The 22,825-nt window shown below is 39.7% G+C and overlaps 1 protein-coding gene across 2 annotated transcripts in view; it reads right to left on the minus strand.

Moving 5' to 3' along the window:
• The window catches only part of PCNX2 (pecanex 2), a 292,353-nt gene that overhangs the window by 74,807 nt on the left and 194,721 nt on the right, over positions 1–22,825 (minus strand). For both annotated transcript variants that reach the window (XM_017526554.2, XM_017526553.2), the window contains exon 23: positions 21,132–21,261. In XM_017526554.2, coding sequence (XP_017382043.1) covers positions 21,132–21,261 — 130 coding nt within the window. The remainder of the gene's footprint in view (positions 1–21,131; positions 21,262–22,825) is intronic.

The raw sequence follows: 22,825 nt of genomic DNA on the forward strand, positions 1-22,825 counted from the left end.
TTGGTCATGAACTAAGAAAAGTGAGTCATATCTTCTGCCACTACTGTGTTTCTATTTTTTAAATAAAATTTCCTTTTTTCCTTATAAGTTTTGCTATGTGAATTAATGCATTGCTATTGATAGCTTATATTTAAACTGTGAATTTTTGTCTTTGGCATTATAAAATGTTTTTAATCCTAATGGCTTTTGTCACAAATACATCTGTGTTTAACATTAGGCCACAATAGTAGCTTTAATTTGTTTGCACTTGCATAATGCTTTCACATATTCTTTTATTTTCAGCTTTTCCAAGTCACCATCTTTAAGGTGTGTCTTTTAATTGGGTGTCCAGGAAAATATATTTGATCAGAGTCCATCTTCATTGTTTATGTTATTATGCTTTCTAATTGTATTGTTTCTTTGATTTTTAAACACATTACACTATAGTCTGATTATAAAATCATAAAAACAATACTACAGAATCAGAAATTATAAGACAATACTACGAAAAGCTTCGTACCAATAAATTTGAAAACATAAATGAAATAGGTAATCTCCTATAAAAGTATAACATACTAAAAGTTACTGCAGAATAAAAACAAAAGAAAAGGCTGGGTACGGTGGCTCATACCTGTAATTCCAGTAATTTGGGAGGCTGAGGTGGGTGGATTACTTGAATTCAGGAGTTTTGAGACCAACCTGGCCAACATAGTGAAATCCTGTCTCCACTAAAAATATAAAAATTCGCTGGGCATGGTGGTGCACCATTGTAATCCCAGCTACTTGGAAGGCTGAGGCAGGAGAATCACTTGAACTTGGGAGGCAGAGGCTGAAGTGAGCTGAGATTGTGCCACTGCACTCCAGCCTGGGTGACAGAGCAAGACTCTGTCTGAAAAGAAAAGAAAAGAAAAGAAAAGAAAAGAAAAGGAAAGAAAAAAAGAAGAATAGCCCTGTAACTATTAAACAAACAGAATCAGTAGGTAAATAAATACCAAACATGGCTGGGCGTGGTGGCTCACGCCTGTAATCCCAGCACTTTGGGAGGCCATGGTGAGTGGATCATTTGAGGTCAGCAGTTTGAGACTAGTCTGACCAACATGGTGAAATCCCATCTCTACTAAAATTACAAAAAACATTAGCCGGGCATGGTGACACATGTCTGTAGTCCCAGCTACACGGGAGACTGAAGCAGGGCAATTGCTTGAACCTGGGAGACAGAGGCTGTAGTGAGTCAAGATCGTGCCAATGCACTCCAGCCTGGGAGAAAGAGCGAGATTCTGTTTCAAAAAGAAAAAAAAAAAAACACCCAAACATACAAAAATACAAATATTTGATGAGAATGATTTAAAAAAAAGGAATAAAGGTGAAGGAAGAAAGAGAGGAAGGGAGAGAGAATGAGAGTGAAAGAGAGAAAAGAGATATAATACAAGTTAACTGTACTGAAATATAGGAATACAACTACATATTACTCCATTGTTGCTGTGTAGAATTCTTCTACTGGTAATACATACTATTATTAATTAGTATACATTCTATCTGTTGCTTCTGAATGCTTTTAAGATTTTTTTTTGTTATTAGTGCTCTGAAACCTCACTATTTTGTGTAGAAATGTGAATTTATTTTAGTTTATTATGGTCATGATTTAGATTCCTGAATCTGAGGATTCATGTATTTCATCAATTTTGAAAATTTTCTATTATTTTCTCTGAAAATTGTGCTTCTCCCTATGTGTTTTATGCCTTCTTCCAGGAACTTCTAGACTTCTAGTTGACATTTTTCATTTTGTCCTCCAAGTCTCTTAATTTCTCTGGAATATTTCTCATTTCTTTATCTTTCTCTGTTGCATTCTGGCCAGTTTTCTTAGATTGACTGCTTTCTAGTTTAGCTGTGTTTAATTTAATATTTAACTTGTCTATTATACTATACATTTTAATGACTATATGCATCTGTTTTTATGAGTCATTTGTTCCAATTTGTCATTTTTTTCATAACATCTTGGCATTTTAGTTTTATTTCTTTTTATACAACTTTTTATTGTAAATACATATATGATTATTTCTTTACTTATCTTTAGCTTTGGAGAATCGAAATCTGCTATTTGTTTTATTTCCTGATTCTTGTTTATGATGAATATTTTTCTCTTTTATTCTGTAGTACTGGATTGAAAGTTCCTTTCCAGTCAGTTTTTATTGTGGAATTAGTTGAAGATATGTCATGTTCTTTAAGAATAATTTTACACTGACTTCATCAGGAACTCTAGGGATATTACACACTGGTACCATTTTTGTGTTAACTTCTCAACGTGAGAATTTCTAAATATGGATAGTATAGTTTTCAACTCCAACCCCACATGTGACAAAAGATTAGTATTGTCCATTCACAATGGAGACTTGTCCCACTCTTCCCTCTCTCTGACCAATTGAGATTCCTTGTGCCTTCTCTATGTTGGGTGTTTCACATCTTCACTGACGGGGAAGACCTTCAGGGCTCCAGCTTTATGTGGAAGTCTCAGTTGAAACTTTCTGCTTCTGTAGGACTTAACACTTCATAACCTAGCCTGGCATAGATTTTAAAATGTCAGCCCTTACGTTACTGAGACCCACAGCCCCGACCCACCACTCACCCCATTCTTCCCAGGCAGTGACAGTGGGCTTTGCTGTTTTCTGTTCCCTCTTTCTTTCTAGCCCTTGGGAATTTTCTAACTTTCTTATTATACTCAAATGTATATCTAGAAGGAATTTTACCACCTATGATTTTTTGATACTTTTAGTAGGTGTGAAAGTTTTGAGATTATCTAATCTTGCTACAGCTCTGGAACTGAAAACTTCCAGACCAAATTTTCATAAAGGAAAGATAATACAAGTTAACCATACTGAAAATAGGAGTACAACTACATATTACTCCACTGTTGCTGTGTAGAAGTCTTCTATTGGTCTTTGTGAGTTTTAGTCTTTTTAGTTTTAGTTATACCACTTTTTAGTTTTAGTCTTAGTTATACAACTTTTCAAAGTAATTAAGTTAAAAAACTAAATTAAAGTTTTTGTTTTTTTTTTTTTTTCATTTTATGCTTATAAAGCTTGCTGAGTTTTACACCACTCTCTCCACAAGGATCTTATCATGGCAGGGTCTGAATCAACCTTTTATCTCTCTGTTTACATTCCCTGAATGCTTTTCTGGTCTCCTCTATTCTCCTACAGATAAAGTGCAAAATATGCTCAGCAACCACACTGTGTTCAGCCTGCCTCAAGGTGAAGTTTCTAGGATTCTGTGTAAATATACATGTGTGCTCACAGGCAGCCATATGGGCATAATGAAGCAATTCTCTTACCTCCTAATGTTATTGTAAAAGTCTATTTCCTGAAAGTTTTGAGGCCTGCAATGAAAGAATACCCTATACAGAATATTGGTATTCAAAATAGTATATTGTCGTAATGCCATATGAATCTGCATAGAGAAAGCTAAGCATGAATAAGAACAATGAATACAGGCAGATTGATTGTATCCTTCTGGAAAGATGGAGTTGTTGTATTTTTCCTTATTTCTCTACTTGGTACAACTAAAACCCTGGATTTTACATATAATAAAAACACCTTCTGAAAGGTAAAAGGAAAAAGAAGATCATCTGGGCATCATGGGATCCAAAGAAAAACACTGTGGTATGTTTCTCTGTTTTTCTTTTTGTCTCATATAGCCCAGAAACACCTTGAGAAGCAAAAGAAGAAAAGAAAGGATCAACAAACCCCTTATCTGTCTAGCCTGAGACTCAGGAAAGGCACAGCCTAACAAGACAGAAAACTGTAAGACATAACCCCTCTGTAACAGCCAAATTCCACAGATAAAACCATAGCCCTATGCCTACCAGTACCAGTGACAGCAGAAGGAGGGAGACAAATTCCTAGGAAGATAGGGGTGGGTCCCTTGTGAAACCTGACATTCAAACCAAAGATAAATTAAAGCCTGAAAACCAAGCTGCCAGTTCTAGGTAAAGTCCCTGACTGCAGTGAGAACTTCCTCTATGCTTTTCAGCCAATTGAATGGTGCTTTTCCCAGGCTGCTCATTGACCAAGCAGCATGTACTCACCCATTCTGAGCCCGTAAAAACCTGGGACTCAGCCACACTTTGAGAATACCCACCTTCAGGTAGGGGATACCCACTTTAGGTCCCCTCTCCACTGAGAGCTGTTGTGTCACTCAATAAAGCTCTTCTCTGCCTTGCTCACTCTCTGATTGTCTGCATAACCTCATTCTTCTTGGACACGGGACAAGACCCTGGGACCTGCCAAATAGTGGGTGCAAAAAGGGCTGTCACACATCCCTGGCCAGCTCTCTGAGCTGCGGGCAGTGGTGTGCTCCTGTTCACTGGACCAAGAAAAATGAAGAGCTGTGATCCTTCTGGGGACACAGACCTCTGGGCTTTCTGAGCCAGAGCTGTGACATAGCTATCAAGCCCCCTTGGGGCTTCCTCCAGTTGCTGGTGTCTCTGAGTTTTTGGTTTCCACCATGTTCCCTTTGTCCAGCAACTGGCACTTAAGGCAGAAGCTGCCTGTGGTATGTCTGGTCCAGCTGCAGACTCACATGGACCGGGCATCTGTGCTGGCACCTAGAGCTGCCTGCCTGGCCCCACTACAGCAACCTGTGTGCTGTGGTCAGACCTCACACCTGCTTGCACACACACCCCTCACCATTCTGCCTTGGATGTGGGATCCAGGCCAGTAGCACAAGCCAAGCACAGCCTGCTGGGCTGAATGGGTGGAGCCATACCAGAGGTGCTGTCTGTGGAGTCTTCCACTGGTGAAGCAGGTCCCCAAAGAATCCTGTCACCAGGAAAGACTGAGTGAGGAACCTAGACTTCCTCTCTTGCCAGCCAATAATGAGGTGCCCCTTCCCCTCTTGCTGAGATGGTATCAAAAGAGACTGAGTTCAGACTTTCATAATTTTCCTGGGTAAGGAGACCACATGAGGAGCAGTAATGAAGTACTAGTATCCCTCCCATTCAGGAAAGTATCAATGAAGGCTTAGTGGGGAATCTGAACTCCCACCCCTTATCAAGCAATAACAAGAAACTTTCCACCTTCTCTCATCTCAGGAGTCAATAGAGGCTGAGTAGGGAACCTGGACTTCTAACCCCAGCTGAAAGTAACAAAGCAGCAGCCCCTTTTCTCCTGCCAGAGTAGTGTCAGAAACAGCTAGCTGAAACAAAAGTGTAAATATTATCCAGAGGCTCATAATACATAATAGCACCCAAAATGTCCAGAGTTCAATAGAAAACTACTTACAATCAGAAACAAACAAGAAGATCTTGAAATGAATTTAAAAAGACAATAGGTACCAAAATTGAGATGACAAAATTATCTGACAAATATTTTAAACTACCAATCATAAAAATGTTTCAATGAGCAATTAAGATCACTTGAAATAAATGAAAAAAGAGAGCTTCAGCAAAGAAAAAAAAAAAAAAAAAAAAAAAAAAGCAGATATTTTATAAGTGAAAACTACAATAACTAATTTTATTTTGAGACAGTGTCTTACTCTGTCATCCATCCAGGCTGGAGCACAGTGGTGCCATCTCAGCTCATTGCAACCTTCGCCTCCAGGGTTCAAGTGATTTTCCCACCTCAACCATTGGGACTACAGGTGTGTGCTACCACACTTGGATAATTTTTGTATTTTAGGAGAGATGGGGTTTCATCATGTTGGCCATGCTGGTCTTGAACTCCTGAGCTCAGGCAATCCACTGGCCTCGGCCTCTCAAAGCGCTGGGATTACAGGCATGAGCTGCAGTGCCCGGCAAATAACTAAAATTTTTAAAATGAAGTTCCCAACAGCAGAATAAAGGGAAGATAAAAGAATCATTGAACTGGAAGACATAACAATAGATTGTTGTTTGCAATCTGAACAATAGAGATAAAATAGACTGAAGAAAAAAATGAACAAAGTCTCTAAAACCCATGGGACTATAATTAAAGAACAAAAATCAGGGTCCCATAAGGAGAGATGTTGGAAATAAAGTTGAAGAAATTCACACCAAAACACATTATAGTGAAGCTTCTAAAATCTAAACACAAAGAAAAGCTCTTGAAAGCAGCAAGAAAGAAATACCTTATCTACAGGGGAAAAATTGTGAATTATCTCAGATTTCTTACTAGAAACCATAGAGGTTGGGAAAAAGGGGCACAACATGTTTTTAAGTGCTGAAAGATAATAATTGTCAGCCTAGATTCCTATATACAGTGAAGATATCCTTTTGGAATGAAGAAAATTTCATTCCAAGATATTCTTAAAGGAAGAAAAACTAAGAGACTATGTCAACAGGTGTTCTACCCTGAAATAATAGGTAAAGAATGTTCTCTAAGAAAAGGAAAAAAAGAAAGAAAAGAAAAGAATGAAACTTAAGACATAAGGAAGGAAAAAACCACAGTAAGCAAAAGTATGGGTAAATATAATAGACATTCTTCTCAAGTGTCTTCTAAATAATGTTTAATGGCTGGATCAAAAATAATACAGTTGTCAATATAGTTCTAAACGAACACAGAGAAAATATTCATAACATCATATACAAGCAGGAAGCTAAAGGGACATGAAAAGACTTCTATACTTCATTTGAAAAGGTTAAATGACAGCACCAACAGATTTTGATCAATTATTTATATATCATGTAATATCTAGAGCAACCACTAAAAGATACACTCAAAAATATATTATTTATTTAATAAACCAAAACGAAATTCTGAAAAATGTTCAAGAAACACATAAGAATCAGGAAAAAACAAATGGAAATTACAAACAGAGCAAACAAAAAAATTGGTAATGGATATAAGCCCTAATATGTTAATAATTACACCAAACATAAATAAACCAAGACAAATTAGCAAGTAGATTAAAAACTATGACCTATGCTGCCTATAAGAAATACACTTCAAATATGGTAACATAGTCCAACTGAAAACAAAAATAACAAATATATACTATGTAAACATTAATCAAAGAAATGATTATGGCTATGTCAATATCAGATAAATTAGACTCCACAAGAAAGAAATTTGCTAAAGACAGAAACGAACATTGTATGATAAGAGGGTTTATCTACCAAGAAAACACATCAGTTCTAAATACGTTTAAGTCAAACACTCAATTGCAAAATATGTGAAACCCAAAACTGATAGAACTGAAAAAGCAGACAAATCCACAATTACAGATGGAGACTTCAACATCCATGAATTAACAACTGATAAAAAGACCAGACAGAAAATCAACAATGATATAGAAGAACTCAATGACACTGTCAACCAACATTACCAATTCAACATTTGTCGCATACTCCACCCAACAACAGTGGACTCCACATTCTTTTCAACTGCCCACAGAGAGTGTACCAAGATAGACCATTTTTCTGGGACATAAAATGATCTCCACAAATTCTTAAAAAGTGAAATCATACAGAGTTTGTTCTCCAACCATAATGAACCTAAACTAGAAATATATATCACAAAGAAAACAAGAAAATATCCAAACATTTGGAAACGGAACAACATAATTCTAAATAAACCATGGATCAAAGATAAAGTTTCAACAGAAATGGAAATACACACACACACACACACACACACACACACAGAGAGAGAGAGAGAGAGAGAGAGAGAGAGAGAGAGAGAGGAAGGGAGGAAGAGGGAGAAGAAACAGAAATACATTGAACTGAAAGAAAATGGAAATAAAGATAGCAAAATTTGTCTAACAAAGCTAAAGCAGTGTTGAAAGAGAAATCTATAGCACTAAATATACACATTACAAAAAGTGTCAAATTCATAGTCTATGGTCCCACCCCAAGAATCTAGAAAAAGAAGAGCAAAAAGATCTTGAAGCAAGCACAAGAAATGAAATAAAGAGCAAAAACTGGTGGAATTGAAAAATAAATGAGAAAATCAAAGAGCAAAGAGCTGGTTCTTTGAAAATATTAATAACACTGACAAATCTCTAGCCAAACTGACAAAGAGGAGAGAAAACACAAATTACAAATAACTGTACACACTACAGACCCTCCAGGTATCAAAAAGATAACACGGAATATTAAAAATATTTTTACATGCATGAATTTTGCAATCTAAATGAAATGGACCAATTCCTCAAAAAAAAAAAAAAAAACCCCACCAATTACCGTAACTTGTCCATCATGAAATACATAATTTAACAGCCCTGTAACTGTTAATGCTATTTAACTAGTAACTTAAAAACTCCCCACAAAATGACTCTCCAAGCTCTGAAGGCTTCACTGACGAATTATACCACATGTTTAATAAAGAACTAACAACAATTATACTTAACCTCTTTCAGAAATTATAAAAAGAAGAGACACTTTCCTATTTATTTCATGAAGCTGGTATTACCCTGATATAAAAACCTGATAAAAACAGTATGAAAATAATAAAATTAAAGATAAATATCTCCCAGGAATACAAATCCAAAAATCCTTAAAAATATATTAGCAAACAAAATTCAGCAATATGTAAAAATAATTATATACCATGACAATGTAGGCTTATTCCAGGGATGCAAGGCTGGTTCAATGTACAGAGAAATCAGTCAATATAATTCACTATACCTCACATGGTAAAGAAGAAAAATCACATATTCATATAGATAAACACAGAAAAAAGCAATTGACAAGACTCTTAGGAGTTCTTTTTTTAGAAAACTCTCAGAAAAATAGAATTAGATGGGAATTCCTTCACTTGATAAAGGCCATCTATAAAAACCTACAGCAACGCTGTACTTAATGGTGACAAATTGAATTCCTTCCCCATAAGATTGGAAAAACTGCAAGGATGTCGACTTTAGCTGCTCTTATTCTTTTTATTTATTTTTTAACTTTTAAGTTCAGGGATACATGTGCAGACTTGTCATATAGGTAAACTAGTGTCATGAGGATTTGTTGGACAGATTATATCATCATCCAGGTATTAAGCCTAGTACCCATTAGCTATTTTTCCTGATACTCTCCCTCCTCTTACCCTCCACCCCCTGATAGGTCCCAGTGGATGTTTTTCTCCTCTCTGTGTCCATGTGTTCTCATCATTTACCTCCCACTTATAAGTGAACATGAAGTATATGGTTTTCTGTTTCTGTGTTAGTTTGCTGAGGATAATGGTTTCCAGCTCCATCAATGTTTCTGCAAAGGATATGATCTCATTCTTTTTATGGCTTCATAGTATCCCATGGTATATATGTACCAGGTTTTCTTTATCCAGCCCAACACTGATGGTTATTTAGGTTGATTCCATGTCTTTGCTACTGTGAATAGTGCTGCAATGAACATACACATGCATATGTCTTTATGATAGACTGATTAATATTCCTTTGGGTATATACCCAGTAATGGGATTGCTAGGTTGAATGGCATTTCATTTTTAGGTCTTTGAAAATCACCACACTGTCTTCCACAATGTTTGAACTAATTTACACTCCCACCAACAGTGTATAAGCTTTCCTTTCTCTCTGCAACTTACCAGGATCTATTGTTAATGGCTATAATCATAGCCATTCTGACTGGTGTGAGATGGTGCCTCACTGTGGTTTTGATTTGCATGCCTCTGATGATTAGTGATGCTGAGCTTTTTTTTTTTTTTTTTTTTTCATATGCTTGGCTGCATATGCCTTTCTCACAAAGTCTTCCCTGACTACAGGCAAATAAGCTCCAAAGACGCAACCTCTAAAACCAATGATAATAAATTTAGAAAGCACCCTACTAAGACATTTCAAAATATCAAAGAAATGCAAGATATTAAATTGCCCTTATTTTTATTGGGCAATTTTTTTCTAATTCTCATGTATATAATTATTTTTACCTGATTGGTCACTTTTCATTTAAAAAGTCATGAAGGGGAGCATCTGCCTATTTAGTTGAGTTTATGGGGAGAGCCACACATAGCAATCCATACCTGAAAGAGCATTATGAGACCTATGGGGTGGAGATGATGACAGAATGTTTCCAAAGTGACAAGAAAAAAAGAGAATGTTTTTCTATATTCATATTATATGTTATACTAAAATAGATTGTGTCAAATCTTGACTCTAGGAGCGCAGGCACAAAATTCAACAGAAAATGAGTTTATCCATCCCTTCTCGACTCTCACTGGTGTTTTATATTCATTCCACTCATGAATCAAGAGCCCTGTGTACCAAGAAGCAGCAACTCTATGGAAGGCCTGGGCAAGGTCTTTGCTTTCAATCAAGTAGGATTAAAGTCAGTCTTAGAAATATGTGCAGAGTAACAAGATTAAACAAGCACATGATTATCAGAATCCTATAGAATGAGTCTCATAGAGTCTCAAATGCAAAAGTCTCCCAGTACCTACGGTGGTCTGCTGTTAATAACACATAATGAGAGCACACCGTGGAGTGGCCTGTCACATTCACTTGGAGTATGGGCTGATCTCAGGGAAGACGTTTTAATTAGAGATGCCCAGGATTCTTGGCCTTGGGGAGTCAATCCTCACTGTCCAGATGCTCCAAATCTTCCTAAGAAATCTTTATTTGAGCCATGTAATAAAAGAGTTTAAGATAATGTAAATTTAAAAGCTGCATATTTCCTGCTTTCCTTTGTTTAGAATAAATCAGTCCCTTCTCTAACACTTTCCTAAAAGCTGGACGAGCTAAGCATCCTCCTTTCGCTTCCTATCGTGATTCAGAAAAGGGTTCTGCCCTCCTGCTGTATAAGGCTTACACTCCCTGCAACCATCCATCAACCTGAATCACTCACAAAGCCTCGCTCCTGGGTGACCTTGAAGAGTCGGCAGCACCAGACAGCTGGGAAGCAGCTGGACACGTTCGACGTCTCCCTGCAGTCGGATGGTCTTTTACACTATTCTGCACTTTTCAAATACTTTAATTGCTCAGCAAAAACTAACAGGACACTGAGCAAAATTATGCACCACAGCACAATGCATAATAAGCTCAAAGCAATGCTGTTTGAGAAATTCAACGCACTGGAGTTCCTCAAAAGCATTGCCCTTCCGGAATAGAGGTATATAATAGCACATTTTCATACCTCAAGTGTCAAACCTTACATGTAAGAGTTTTCTCACCCGTCAGCAAAACAGTGGGATGGGGTCAAGTTCATAATTTGGCTTCTCGGAAGTGACAGCATTCAGACACAGACCTGTGAGGAGATTCCAGGTGAGGAAATCCGAGGCAGAGAAGGAAAGTAGGAGGACCGGCTTAAGTCACAGGGACATTGGTGATTGAGCTAGGGGAGCTCAAGCTCTTTTGTCTGCCACTCAGCCCTGGAGGTGCAACAGGGTATGGATGCCAGCACCTTCTCTGGCATTCCAGGCTACTTAGTGATACAGGATTATGGCAATAAAGGTATGCTTTTGTGCCGTCACTCCCTAAAAGTAAAAGGTAAGAGAGAAGGGTTCCTTTGATAAAAGCCATCACTTACTTTCATTAGGAGTCTTTTGATTTCAAATGACAGAAACTCAATTCAGAATGGCTTAAGCAAAATAAAAAATTCAATAGCTCATGAAGCTGAAAGGTCCTTTGGGCCTCGGTGGACTCAGGGGATAAGGGAGTGTCATCATTCTCTGTGTCCCTCGGCCCAGCCTTCCTTTGTGTTTGCTGTGTTCTCAGGACTGTCCTGCTTTGTAGTGTGAAAGGACTGCTTACAGCAATAGGCTTGCACCCCACACCACCAAGTCCAGTGGGAAGGAAGGGGTTTCCCTTCCCTGCTGGTCCCCCACACCCTAACGTCCTGGAACTCACTCTGGATAGGCAGGAACAATAGATGTCTGGGACACGAGGCTTCATACCTTTTCTTCCTCTTGCTTTGGCCTTGTTGGCCATAGTCTCGCATACTTGTCTGTTTCCCGCTTGCCTATGCCCTAATGTAAGTCTTCCCAGAGTGAAATGAAATATGAGGCAGGCACTACTGTTACTTCCCAGGTTTGGCCCATATGTCCCCAGCCAGCTGGGTGAGATTAATTGACTTTAAAGTTTGATCTCTTTTTCAGTACCTCTGTCTTGACATCTCTATATTATCATATGTAACTAAGATTTTTTCCCCTTTCTGCTGGTTTCTCCTTACTTCTATTTCTTTTGGAAAGTTCAAGAATTGGTCCATACTTAGGCCTTACCTGTCAATCTCAGGACCTGCTGTCTCCCCAAACATGATCCTGTAGTAGCTAAACCATGTTAATGCTGAAACAAGTCGTTTTTCCACACACACACACACACACACACACACACACACACACACACCCCTTGTCTTAGGAACTTCAGGCTCTATTTAAAAAATACCGCAAACCTGGTGACTTATAAACAACAGAAATACGTTGCTCAGAGTTCTGGAAGTCTGAGATCAGGGTGTCAGCATGCTCAGGTTCTACTAAGGGCCTCTTCCAGGTTGCAGAATGCCAAATTCTCATCGCATCCTCCCATGGAGGAAAAGGGGCTAGAGAGCTCTCTGGGGACCCTTTCAAAGGACATGCACTAATCCCGTGCGTAAGGGCTTCATTCTTATGATCTAATCACCTTCTGAAGGCCCCACCTCCTAATACCATCACACTGTGGGTCAACAGTCTTGGTGAGCTGCAGTGGTTCTGACCTGTCTTGCCACTCTGAGCACTGCCTCAGGGCTCTGAGCTGCAGCTGCTTTCCTTTCCAGTCAGGCCTCTCTGACCACACAGGGCTCTTGTGATGGTGCCTCCCTTTCAACGCTCTCATGGGCAAATGCATTAACTTGCATTCTCTGACTCGTGTGTGTGTTTGTGTGTGTGTGTGTGTGACCTCTGAGGGGCTTCAGGATATAATGGGAAGTGTTCAGGGCTTGGAATAAGACCAGCTCTGGGTTAATATCCTGGCTCAGCTGCTCACTTGTTCTGTGACCTTGGGCAAGTTCTTTAACTTCCTTGAGCTTCTTTTCTCTAATCTGCCAAATGAGAAAAATGAAACTCTGCTTCCAGAGTGAATGTCAGGACTGAAATGAATGTTTTAGTGAAGATGAGCAGATGTTCAATAAATATAAGAAGATGAGGATCGCCATTGTTACTGCTGCTACTACTGCTCCACTCCTACTACTGTGATTATTATCACTGAGAATAAGAGGTCCAGGGCCCAACATACTCCTAAGTATGGGTCTGAAAGCTCTAATAGACTTCGGATTTCTGATAAAAGAGATTCATCACATTTATCTTAGCAATAACTAAAATCAGGGCATCGATTATAAATCGAAGAAAAGGTATGAAGCCTCGTGTCCCAGACATCTATTGTTCCTGCCTATCCAGAGTGAGTTCCAGGACGTTAGGGTGTGGGGGACCAGAGGGAAGGGAAACCCCTTCCTTCCCACTGGACTTGGTGGTGTGGGGTGCAAGCCTATTGCTGTAAGCAGTCCTTTCACACAACAAATAAAAAAGTGTTGCGTTCCTTGTCATGGTATATCCAGGCACCTTGCAAACATACCCAAATAAATTATGGGATAATATAACTGCAAGTCAATATATGTAAATCCCTCCCTGGTATAACTTTAAAGGAAGGGCAGCTTTTAATTACAGGGCTGCATTGTACTATTAACCCATAAGCCAGAATAAGCCGCCTGCTTTGTACTTAAGAAAAAAATTGCCTTTTAAGAAGCTCGGTGCTTTGCAAATATCTTACAAGTCACTCTTAAAACAGCTTAGTGGGCAGAAAGCATTCAGCAACATTCATTTGGAAAAAGTTAAAAAATAAACTGTGAAGTTAAGAACTTCTCTCTTTGATTGCCTGATCAAGTCAGGCATCCCTGACTCTATCCTGTTCACCATCATTAACAAATCATGAATGACGTGTCAGACGGTGACAGGTAATCCCATCTTCTGCCAAACTGAGAGGGCTGGAGGGATGAAAGATGACATGAATGAAACTGACCTCTACGGGCTGGAATGTTGAGTTAAAACCAATAAGATGAGAGTTGATAGAGGAAATGTAAACTTCCTGTCTTCAGTAAACCACACTCACACATAAGATCAGGATGATGAAGGCTCAGCTCAACAAATGTTTTGTAAAATAATGAGACATTTTAGATTTTAAGAGGCATGAATGAGAGCAGGACATCTGGTTTGCAGAAGTAACAGGTCCTTCTACTGGGAACCACTTAGATCACCCCACAAGCGAGGTGAATGTGGGGAGGCTTAGGGGCAACCCAGTAAACATTTGGATGAGGCTGACTAGGATTCCCAAGGTCTAGACCATTTCACACGAGGAACAGTTTGTACCATTAAGCTTGAGACAGAGGGTGGCAAAGGAAGAAGAGTGCCTCTAAACAGGTAAACGGCAGCAGGTGTAGGAACAGCAGGGTTTATCCAGGTGATACCACGAGGAGCAAATTCAACTCAATGAAGAGCCCACAGCTGTAACAACACTCACAAGGGACTGCCTAGCAAGGCACAAGATCTGTTCCACCAGCAGTGAGAAGAGGCTAGATGGTCCAGAGCACAGAGGGATACCGTAATTCCCAAGGGTCTGTGCTACGCTCATGTCTATATTACAGACCAACAAGGGGCTGGAAAATAACACAGTGAGATCCACGAGAGCTCACTAAGACTAGTTAAAATGTTTGTATCATTTATTCTGTTGTTAGACGAACCACAAAACGGTGGGACTTAGAGAGCTATTATTCCACAAAGGCAACTGTGACGCTTGAAGAACAGAACTGGGGCCCTCACCGAGAGCCAAGATATCAAAATAAACATGGTGCCTCAAGGGGAAAATAATATTTACAGGGCTTCTCACAGCAGGCTAGCTGTGGACGTGATGGTACACAATCCAAAATGTGTCCTTCCCCCTCGTGATTTGATTGTGTTCTGCCATTTCAGAAAGGACTTTGGGTAGATTGCAGGGATACATAATATAGGTAATATATGTCTAGTTACAACTGAATTAAAAGCTGAATGAGAAAAGATAGAAATTTAGGAAAGGAAAATGAAATGGGGTCAGGAATAAGGATGGGTATATTGTACATAAAAATGACCTACACATTTACCACAGCAAACCATATCTCATTTGGTATGTATGACTTCTGACGAGTAATCATCTCATTTTACAGATGAGTTAACTGAGGCTCACAGACAAAGTAATTTCCTAAACACCTAACCAAGCATATGTATTGGAAGTTTAATTGTGGTTTGACCTACCTCAAGGCTCATGCTCTCTCATGTTCTACTGCTGCCTCAGTAAGAGCTGAGATTTAGGTGGAACCAATTATCTTCTCACCAAGCAAGGCAGGTCCAAGGATACAGACGCAGAGTTGATGCTTTTGCAGACCATTCACACAGAGTGATCCCTGATAGGGAAAGCCTAGCACAGTGCACTCGCATAGATGATGCTTATTACACATCTGTTGTAAAGGGTAACACCCAGAGCAACATATCATTTTAAAATCAATCTGGATAGAATTCTAGAAATGTAACCATCATGAAAGCTTTATTTTCCTTTCATCTAGCATTGTAGGACTAACGTTTTTTACATTTTATAGAAGGTTTTTGACATATCAAAACAAAATCCCTGTTAATGGGAGTTTTCATTATTTTAGAAAGCTGAAAATAGTCAACTCCTTTAGAACAAAGATGTTGCTGAGATAACTGGGCACACGTGTCATATAATTTCTGGCCTAAACATTTGTTTCATTTTAATGACAAAGTTTGGTTATTTAGTGACTATTTATATACAAAAAGCAGGATGATAAATCATAATATCAGAATGTGTTTCTAAAATCCTCTGACATTAGGGGGATGTATAAACACAAAGCACTATTATATACTGCATTTGCTGTTGTTGCCTGGAATTAAAATAAAGATGCTAGGCAGAGTTCATCAAGATTTTTTTTTTTTTTTTTTGGAGATGGAGTCTCGCTCTGTCACCAGGCTAGAGTACAGTCGTGCGACCTCAGCTCACTTCAACCTCTGCTTCCCGGGTTCAAGGGATTCTCCTGCCTCAGCCTCCCCAGTAGCTGAGATCACAGGCACCCACCACCATGACTGGCTAATTTTTGTAATTTTTTAGTAGAGATGGGTTTTAGGGTTTCACCATGTTGGCCAAGATGGTCTTAATCTCCTGACCTCAGGTGATCTGCCTGCCTCGGCCTCACAAAGTTTTAGGATTACAGGCATGAGCCACAATGCCTGGCCCAAGACAGATTTTAAAGATCTTATTAGTCAAGACCACATCAGTCTAGCAGTGAGTGTTCTCACTCCAGCAAAAGTGATGCCAGACTGGTATTTCCATTTCCTCTGACATAATATTGTTAGACTTAATTCACTTAAGAAATACTTACAGAATACCTACTTTTTGCAGGACCACATAGGCATACAAAAATGAAAAATTAGCAAGTTCAGAATTGAAGGAATACATAGGCCATATCAATCCTGGGTAGAATTTACGGATTGCCATAGTAGCAAATTTATTTTCCAAACATGACTGCTACAGTACCTCTGCATCCTACAAATACTCTTGAACCATACCATGTATCCACCAAGAAGCAGAATACAATTCCCCTTCCTTTGAATCTGGGTGGGTGAGTGACTTACTTGTAGACAACAGAATGAGAGAGAATCGATGCTGCAAAACTTCTAAGGCTAGGCCAGAAAAATTAATGCAACTTTTATTAATACCTTACTCACTAGAAAACTTATGCTGAAGCCTTGAGGCCACCATGCTCTCAGGAAGCCGAAACTATCACTCACCTAGAAACTACATGGAGAAGTTTTGAGAATACATGAAAAGAGAGAAAGATGTCCAGTTAGTCCCCAGCAGTTCCATTCTCTAGTTCAGTTCCAGTTACTACCTTTACAAGGGACCCCAAGTCACAACCACTCAGCTCAGCGATTCCCAAATTCCTGACCCATAGAAGCCATGAGATATGTCAAATTGTGTGCTGTTTTAAGACAAAAACTAAGGTTTACAGAGATTTGTTATTAAGTAATAGATAACCAGAACATAAAGGTAAACTGTTACAGGAATTTAGGAAACATAATTTTTAATTGGGGTGATCAGGGCAACTTCATGGCAGAGCTGCCATTTAAGTTGGGCTTTGACAACTAGGTATAGACAGAAAAGGAAGAGGTTGAGGGAGGGAAGGTCATTCTATATGAAGGGTACAATCCAAGGAAAGTTTTGGAATGGAAGTTCACAGTATGTGATGTGTGGGAAAGTGTTGCAGGAGATGGGCTGGAAAGTTAGAGAAAGAAGGGTCTGTTATCTGTGCTTTCCAATACGGTAGCCTCTCATCACAGGTGGTTATTTAAATATATGTGAGTTAAACGTAAATGGAATTTGGCCAGACAAGGTGGCTCATGCCTATAATCCCAGAACTTTCAGAGGCTGAGGTGGGCAGATCACCTGAGGTTGGGAGTTCAAGACTAGCCCGACCAACATGGAGAAATCCCGTCTCTACTAAAAATACAAAATTAGCCAGGCATGGTGGCACATGCCTGTAATCCCAGCTACTCAGGAAGCTAAGGCAGGAGAATCGCTTGAACCTGGGAGGTGAAGGTTGCAGTGAGCTGAGATCCCGCCATTTCACTCCAGCCTGGGCAACAAGAGCAAAATTCCATCTCGAAAAAAAAAAAAAGGTAAATGGAATTTAAAATTTAGTTCCTCGGTCAGACTGGCCACATTTCAAGTGCTTAGTAGCCCTATGTGGCTGGTACCTGCCATACTGGAGAGCACAGACATAGAACATCATCTAGAACTTCCTATTGAACAAGGCTGGTCTACATGGCATTTCTCCTTGTTCCTCAAGCACAATGAGCCACTGCAGGCTTTTGAGGAGAAGAGTGACATACTGAGAGCTGTGTTTTAGGACAGCTATCCTAGAGGTATATGTGAGCAGAGAGCAGCAAGCAGATTAGTTAGGAGGCTAGGGTAAAAAGGCAGACGGGACGCATTTGTCATATGCCCCAGTGAGGCACAGAATCGGGGAACAGGAAGTCTGCAGGTTTTAGGACAGGCCAATTCGGGGAGAAAAGGAACTAGCCATGGTTATCAGGTCACTGGTGATTTACTTACCATTTCCATAGAGTATTAAAATGGTTTTGTTACACTGTAGCTCTCATTAGAGACCTGCACAAACAAAAGTCAGCTTTCAAAGATCTGCAATAAAAACCAAGGGACTGAAAAGTGAGGGAGCAGGGGTGAAAAGAAAAGGGAAGCCAGGAGAGGGGACTGCTAGGTATCCTTCAACACACACGCCCAGGCTGGTGGCGGCAGTTCACAGTGGGAAATGTGCTCACTGGAGCTCTAGACGAGAATGTCTTTTCAGGGGGCCCTTTTAAAGTGACGGAACAACTAGTACAAAATTAAACAGAGTAAATTACATTATCTGACTGGTCCTTTGTATCAGACCCAAAAGATGGTAATTAGAACGGCCACATATAAACTCTCCAGCCAGAACGCTAAAACTCATGAATTAGGATTTGAAACAAAAAAAAAGTTTTAAATAGATAGAATGAGCTTTCCAGAGTGTTTGTGAGGATCCAGATGAGATTTCCTGTCATTCCCTTTCCTGGTACCCACCACTCTACTGTCGTGATTTCCATCCACTGATCTTTTCAGCAGATGGACCAGAGGATGCTGTGTTCTGATGCCTTCACAAAAGGCAACAACAGAACTTCAGCAGACTGGGTTTTGCACCAAGAACTCTCTCCTGCAGTGGAATTGACAATTTCTTCCACTTGGCTCCTTCGGAAAAACCTAGGAAAGGGCAGGTATCCTTGTACATACCCATGAGAAGGGTATCCAAGGTAGACAACCCATATACACATACGGGGAACCTAGTGCTAATATCTATGTTATTTACTGATGAAAAGAACAAACAGGGCAGAATCAGTTCTTTGTGGGACTAAATAAACATAAATCTTGCTCTAGAAGCCCATATGTTTAAGCAACCCACATAAACTGACAATTCAGACCCAAACATAACACCCTAAAAGGATGGCTGAATTTTGGAAGTGTGGAGATTAAATAACAAAACACGTAACTCCTTTAGTGCAGGTATTAGAATGCCTCCCTCCAGTGTAATCTCCACACAAAGATTCCCCTTTCCACCCAGTACACTTAAAATCCTTTCTGATTCAACTGAGAGGTGTTTTACATTGTATCTTCCCATGCCAGAAAGACTGATTCCCTCTCTGAGAATAGGAGACAAAAAGAAACCTTTTGTACTGAGGACCAAGTTTAAATATGTTACACTTTCCTTCCCTGTTTAGATGAAAGCATGAGAAAATGCCTCTCCTCTTATTTACAAGTATTTGCACTTTCCAGAATTGTGACTTTCAGAGCTCCAAAAAACGTCCCCCAAATTCTTTTCTCCTAAAAAAGATTAAAGAGAAGCCAACTCTGATCATTTTCTTGTACTCACTGGCTCTGTAAATATGCATGTCTCTTTAGACCAATGCAAAAGGGCAGCCTTGTGATGTGTGAATTTCAAGACAACTTTACTTTTATTGCAAAAATCTACCTCTCTTAGAAGACAAGAAATCTGCCAGAAACCTGAGGGACCTCCTTCCACTTCTCACTGATCCGAAGTAGGGCTCACTGGTTTGGTTAGTTTTCACCAGGGCACCCCTAAACATGAGATTGTCCGAAGAAGACATCCCTGGGTCATGGTAAACACCTACTAGCATGGGTCAAGCTGGGACAGGAACTTCTCTGCAGAGCAGTCAGAGAAAAATCATCCTAGCCCAGGCTGACGTGGTGCTTACCCTGCGCCAGCCCCTGTTCTTGGTGTTTTACATATGTTAATTCATTTCCTCCTCACAGCAAGTCTATGAATTTCACTTCCATTTTACAAATGAGGAAAAGGAGACCTGAAATGATCACCGTTAAGTGGGAGAGATGAGGTGTATGAACTCAGGCAGGCTGTGCTCTAATCCCTAAGCCACACCACCTGTACCAGAAGGATGCACATTTTATAAACCACTTCTCGGGAGAAACATGAAACCACAGTTCTAACTTGATGGCCTCTTCGAGACATAAATCACACGTTGTAAAATGCTAGTTTTCTGCAAAATGTAAACAAATTATGGAAAAAACATTAGGATTTAAGAGTAATAAACAGCATGCCTGTAATCCCAGCACTGTGGGAGTCCAAGGCGGGTGGATCAGGAGTTCAAGACCAGCCTTGCCAAGATGGTGAAAACTCATCTCTACTAAAAATACAAAAATTAGCTGGGCATGGTGGCAGGCACCTGTGATCTCAGCTGCTTGAGAGGCTGAGGCAGGAGAATTGCTTCACCCAGAGGCAGAGGTAGCTGTGAGCCAAGATTACACCATTCCACTCCACCCTGGGAGACAGAGTGAGACTCCATCTCAAAAAAAAAAAAAAGGAATAAATGGCACAAGTCTGGCTAATAAATTAGGGCAGGGGGACTGAAATGGAAAAGCCGCACCAACACATGGAGCAATCCAAAGGTCTCCGTCCTAGCTGAAGACCTCCGGGTACACATGCTTTCTTTCCCTGCTAGCTATTCTCAAGACCTTCCCCGACAAATCACTAAGAGATCTTTAAAATTACTTGGTGAACTATCACTTCTCTCTTCTAGCTTACCCTTAAGAATAACACTCCTACTTCATCAATCACTAATAGCTTAAGGAAATTTATGACAGGTCCAAACAGAGAAGAAAAAGTGAAGAAATCATCTTCACTTTTAAGCCAGAAGTTTTCTAGCACTCAGAAATTGGTTATCTCTTTTCCATAGAGCTATGATAACTGCACACTTGTACAGGACTATATATTTAGAATGCTCCCGAAGGGATGCTACAGAGAGGAAAAACATGTGCCATCCAGGGGCCATCTTGGCATATCAAAGGACATTAACAATGGCTTGTTAAACAATCTTTCCCTAGGTCACCTACTACAAATTGGTAGTGATAATTCATTTTCCTTCACAACTGGTGAAACCTGGACAAGTATTCGTTGGCTAATTTGAAATCAGTCATGTTCTTTCCAGAGCTCTGAGACCCAAGAGCTGAGTCAATGAACTGAGGAAGTCATCAAGAGAGACAGGTTTGGACTGGCCCCACAGCACAGGGAAGCCTGGACCCAGGGGCCTTCTAACAGAGGAAGGCAGAAAAGCCTTCTGAAGCACAAACTGGAGAAAAGCAATTGAGCACTGATTTTAGGATCTTACTTGTAGTTTTTCTCCCAGAATTTCACTGGCCTGACATATGATGTGATGAAAATGACACTCCCAAGGAATGGACTCAGTGGGGTAGAAAAGATTGATGTGGCAATCGTCTGAAAGAAAAGCATGGCAGAATCTGAGAATGTTGAGTTAAGGCAAAAATATATATATATCATTTCTATATTTTTAAAATATATCACATTTTGATGAGTTTTCACTAAAGCCATTTTTTTCCACCAAAGAAAGAACAAAGGATACATGCTTAATCTCTCTATGTATACATTTATAAATATAAAACTTTCAGTAGTACACTGCTAGGTCTCATTTCACCACCATGTAAACCAAATGATTCTCATAAAAAGCTCAGCAGTCTTAGTCGGATTCATGGCAAAGATTTAATATCTAAGGACTGAAAAGAACAGTTTCTTTTTACTAAGATTATTAGCTGAACAAAACACACTAGAATACTGTAGTAAAAAATTTACAGGCCGGGCGCGGTGGCTCACGCCTGTAATCCCAGCACTTTGGGAGGCCGAGGCGGGTGGATCACGAGGTCAAGAGATCGAGACCATCCTGGTCAGCATGGTGAAACCCCGTCTCTACTAAAAATACAAAAAATTAGCTGGGCATGGTGGTGCGTGCTTGTAATCCCAGCTACTCAGGAGGCTGAGGCAGGAGAATTGCCTGAACCCAGGAGGCGGAGGTTGCGGTGAGCCGAGATCGCGCCATTGCACTCCAGCCTGGGTAATGAGCGAAACTCCGTCTCAAAAAAAAAAAAAAAAAAAAAAAAAAAAAAAAAAAAAAAAAAAAAAAAAAAAAAGAAAAGAAAAAAAAAAATTTACTACAGTATCAAGTAGCTTTGTAAATAATTAAAATTAGATGATACATGTTGAAAATAAATAATAGCATTGTTTGGGAAGATAGTATCTCTTTCTCAAATCATGTTTTCCCTCTGTTTGAAATATCTATCCAACTATTTATCTAGATAGATAGGATACACATCTAGATAGATGGATATGCAGATAAACAGATATCATATATTGAACACCATTGGCTCAATTCAAGTCATATCTAGTTTTTAAGCAAAAAACACAAGAACATGAAGTAAGTGTTTTGTGGGCCAAGTTCCTTCTTTGGGCATCCTTATATAAGTTTCTGACGTACTGGTATGCACCAATTTCAAATACCTTGCTTGATCAAAGAGGTAATTGGTCAATATTAAACTTAGCATGTCTGCTGCTTTTGGCTTAAGCCCAGTGAATCTTTGGTGATTAGTGGGGAGTGGCCAGAAACAACAGTTTTCCGAGCAAGCTGGGCCCTCCAGGTCTCACTCCACCATTGGAGACTCCCAGTTGCCAATCACTCACCATCACTGTGGCGCAGAGGTGCTGTGGGGCCTGTGGTTGGAGCATAAGAGAGAACTGCTGGCCAGAAACCATGGGGGTGGCAGAAGTCAGTGGAGAGCCGGACTGCCCAGGTCCTATAATATGCATATCCTTCCTGGTCCTAGGGTATTAGAACTTGGATCATTCTACTGTAGATCTGGTCTGACCTCCAATAGGGCTGATCTTCCTGCTGGGAAGTTAGTGAGAACTGTCTCTCTCTCACTGCTCCACTAATGGGGGTTTTATTTCTGTAATTCATGTTCAAAAAGTTCTGGCAGAGAGTGAAAAAGAAATGTTTGGCATAGATAGGAAGAC

This window comes from Cebus imitator, unplaced genomic scaffold, assembly GCF_001604975.1.
Source record: "Cebus imitator isolate Cc_AM_T3 unplaced genomic scaffold, Cebus_imitator-1.0 Scaffold42, whole genome shotgun sequence".
NCBI classification, from domain to species: domain Eukaryota; kingdom Metazoa; phylum Chordata; class Mammalia; order Primates; family Cebidae; genus Cebus; species Cebus imitator.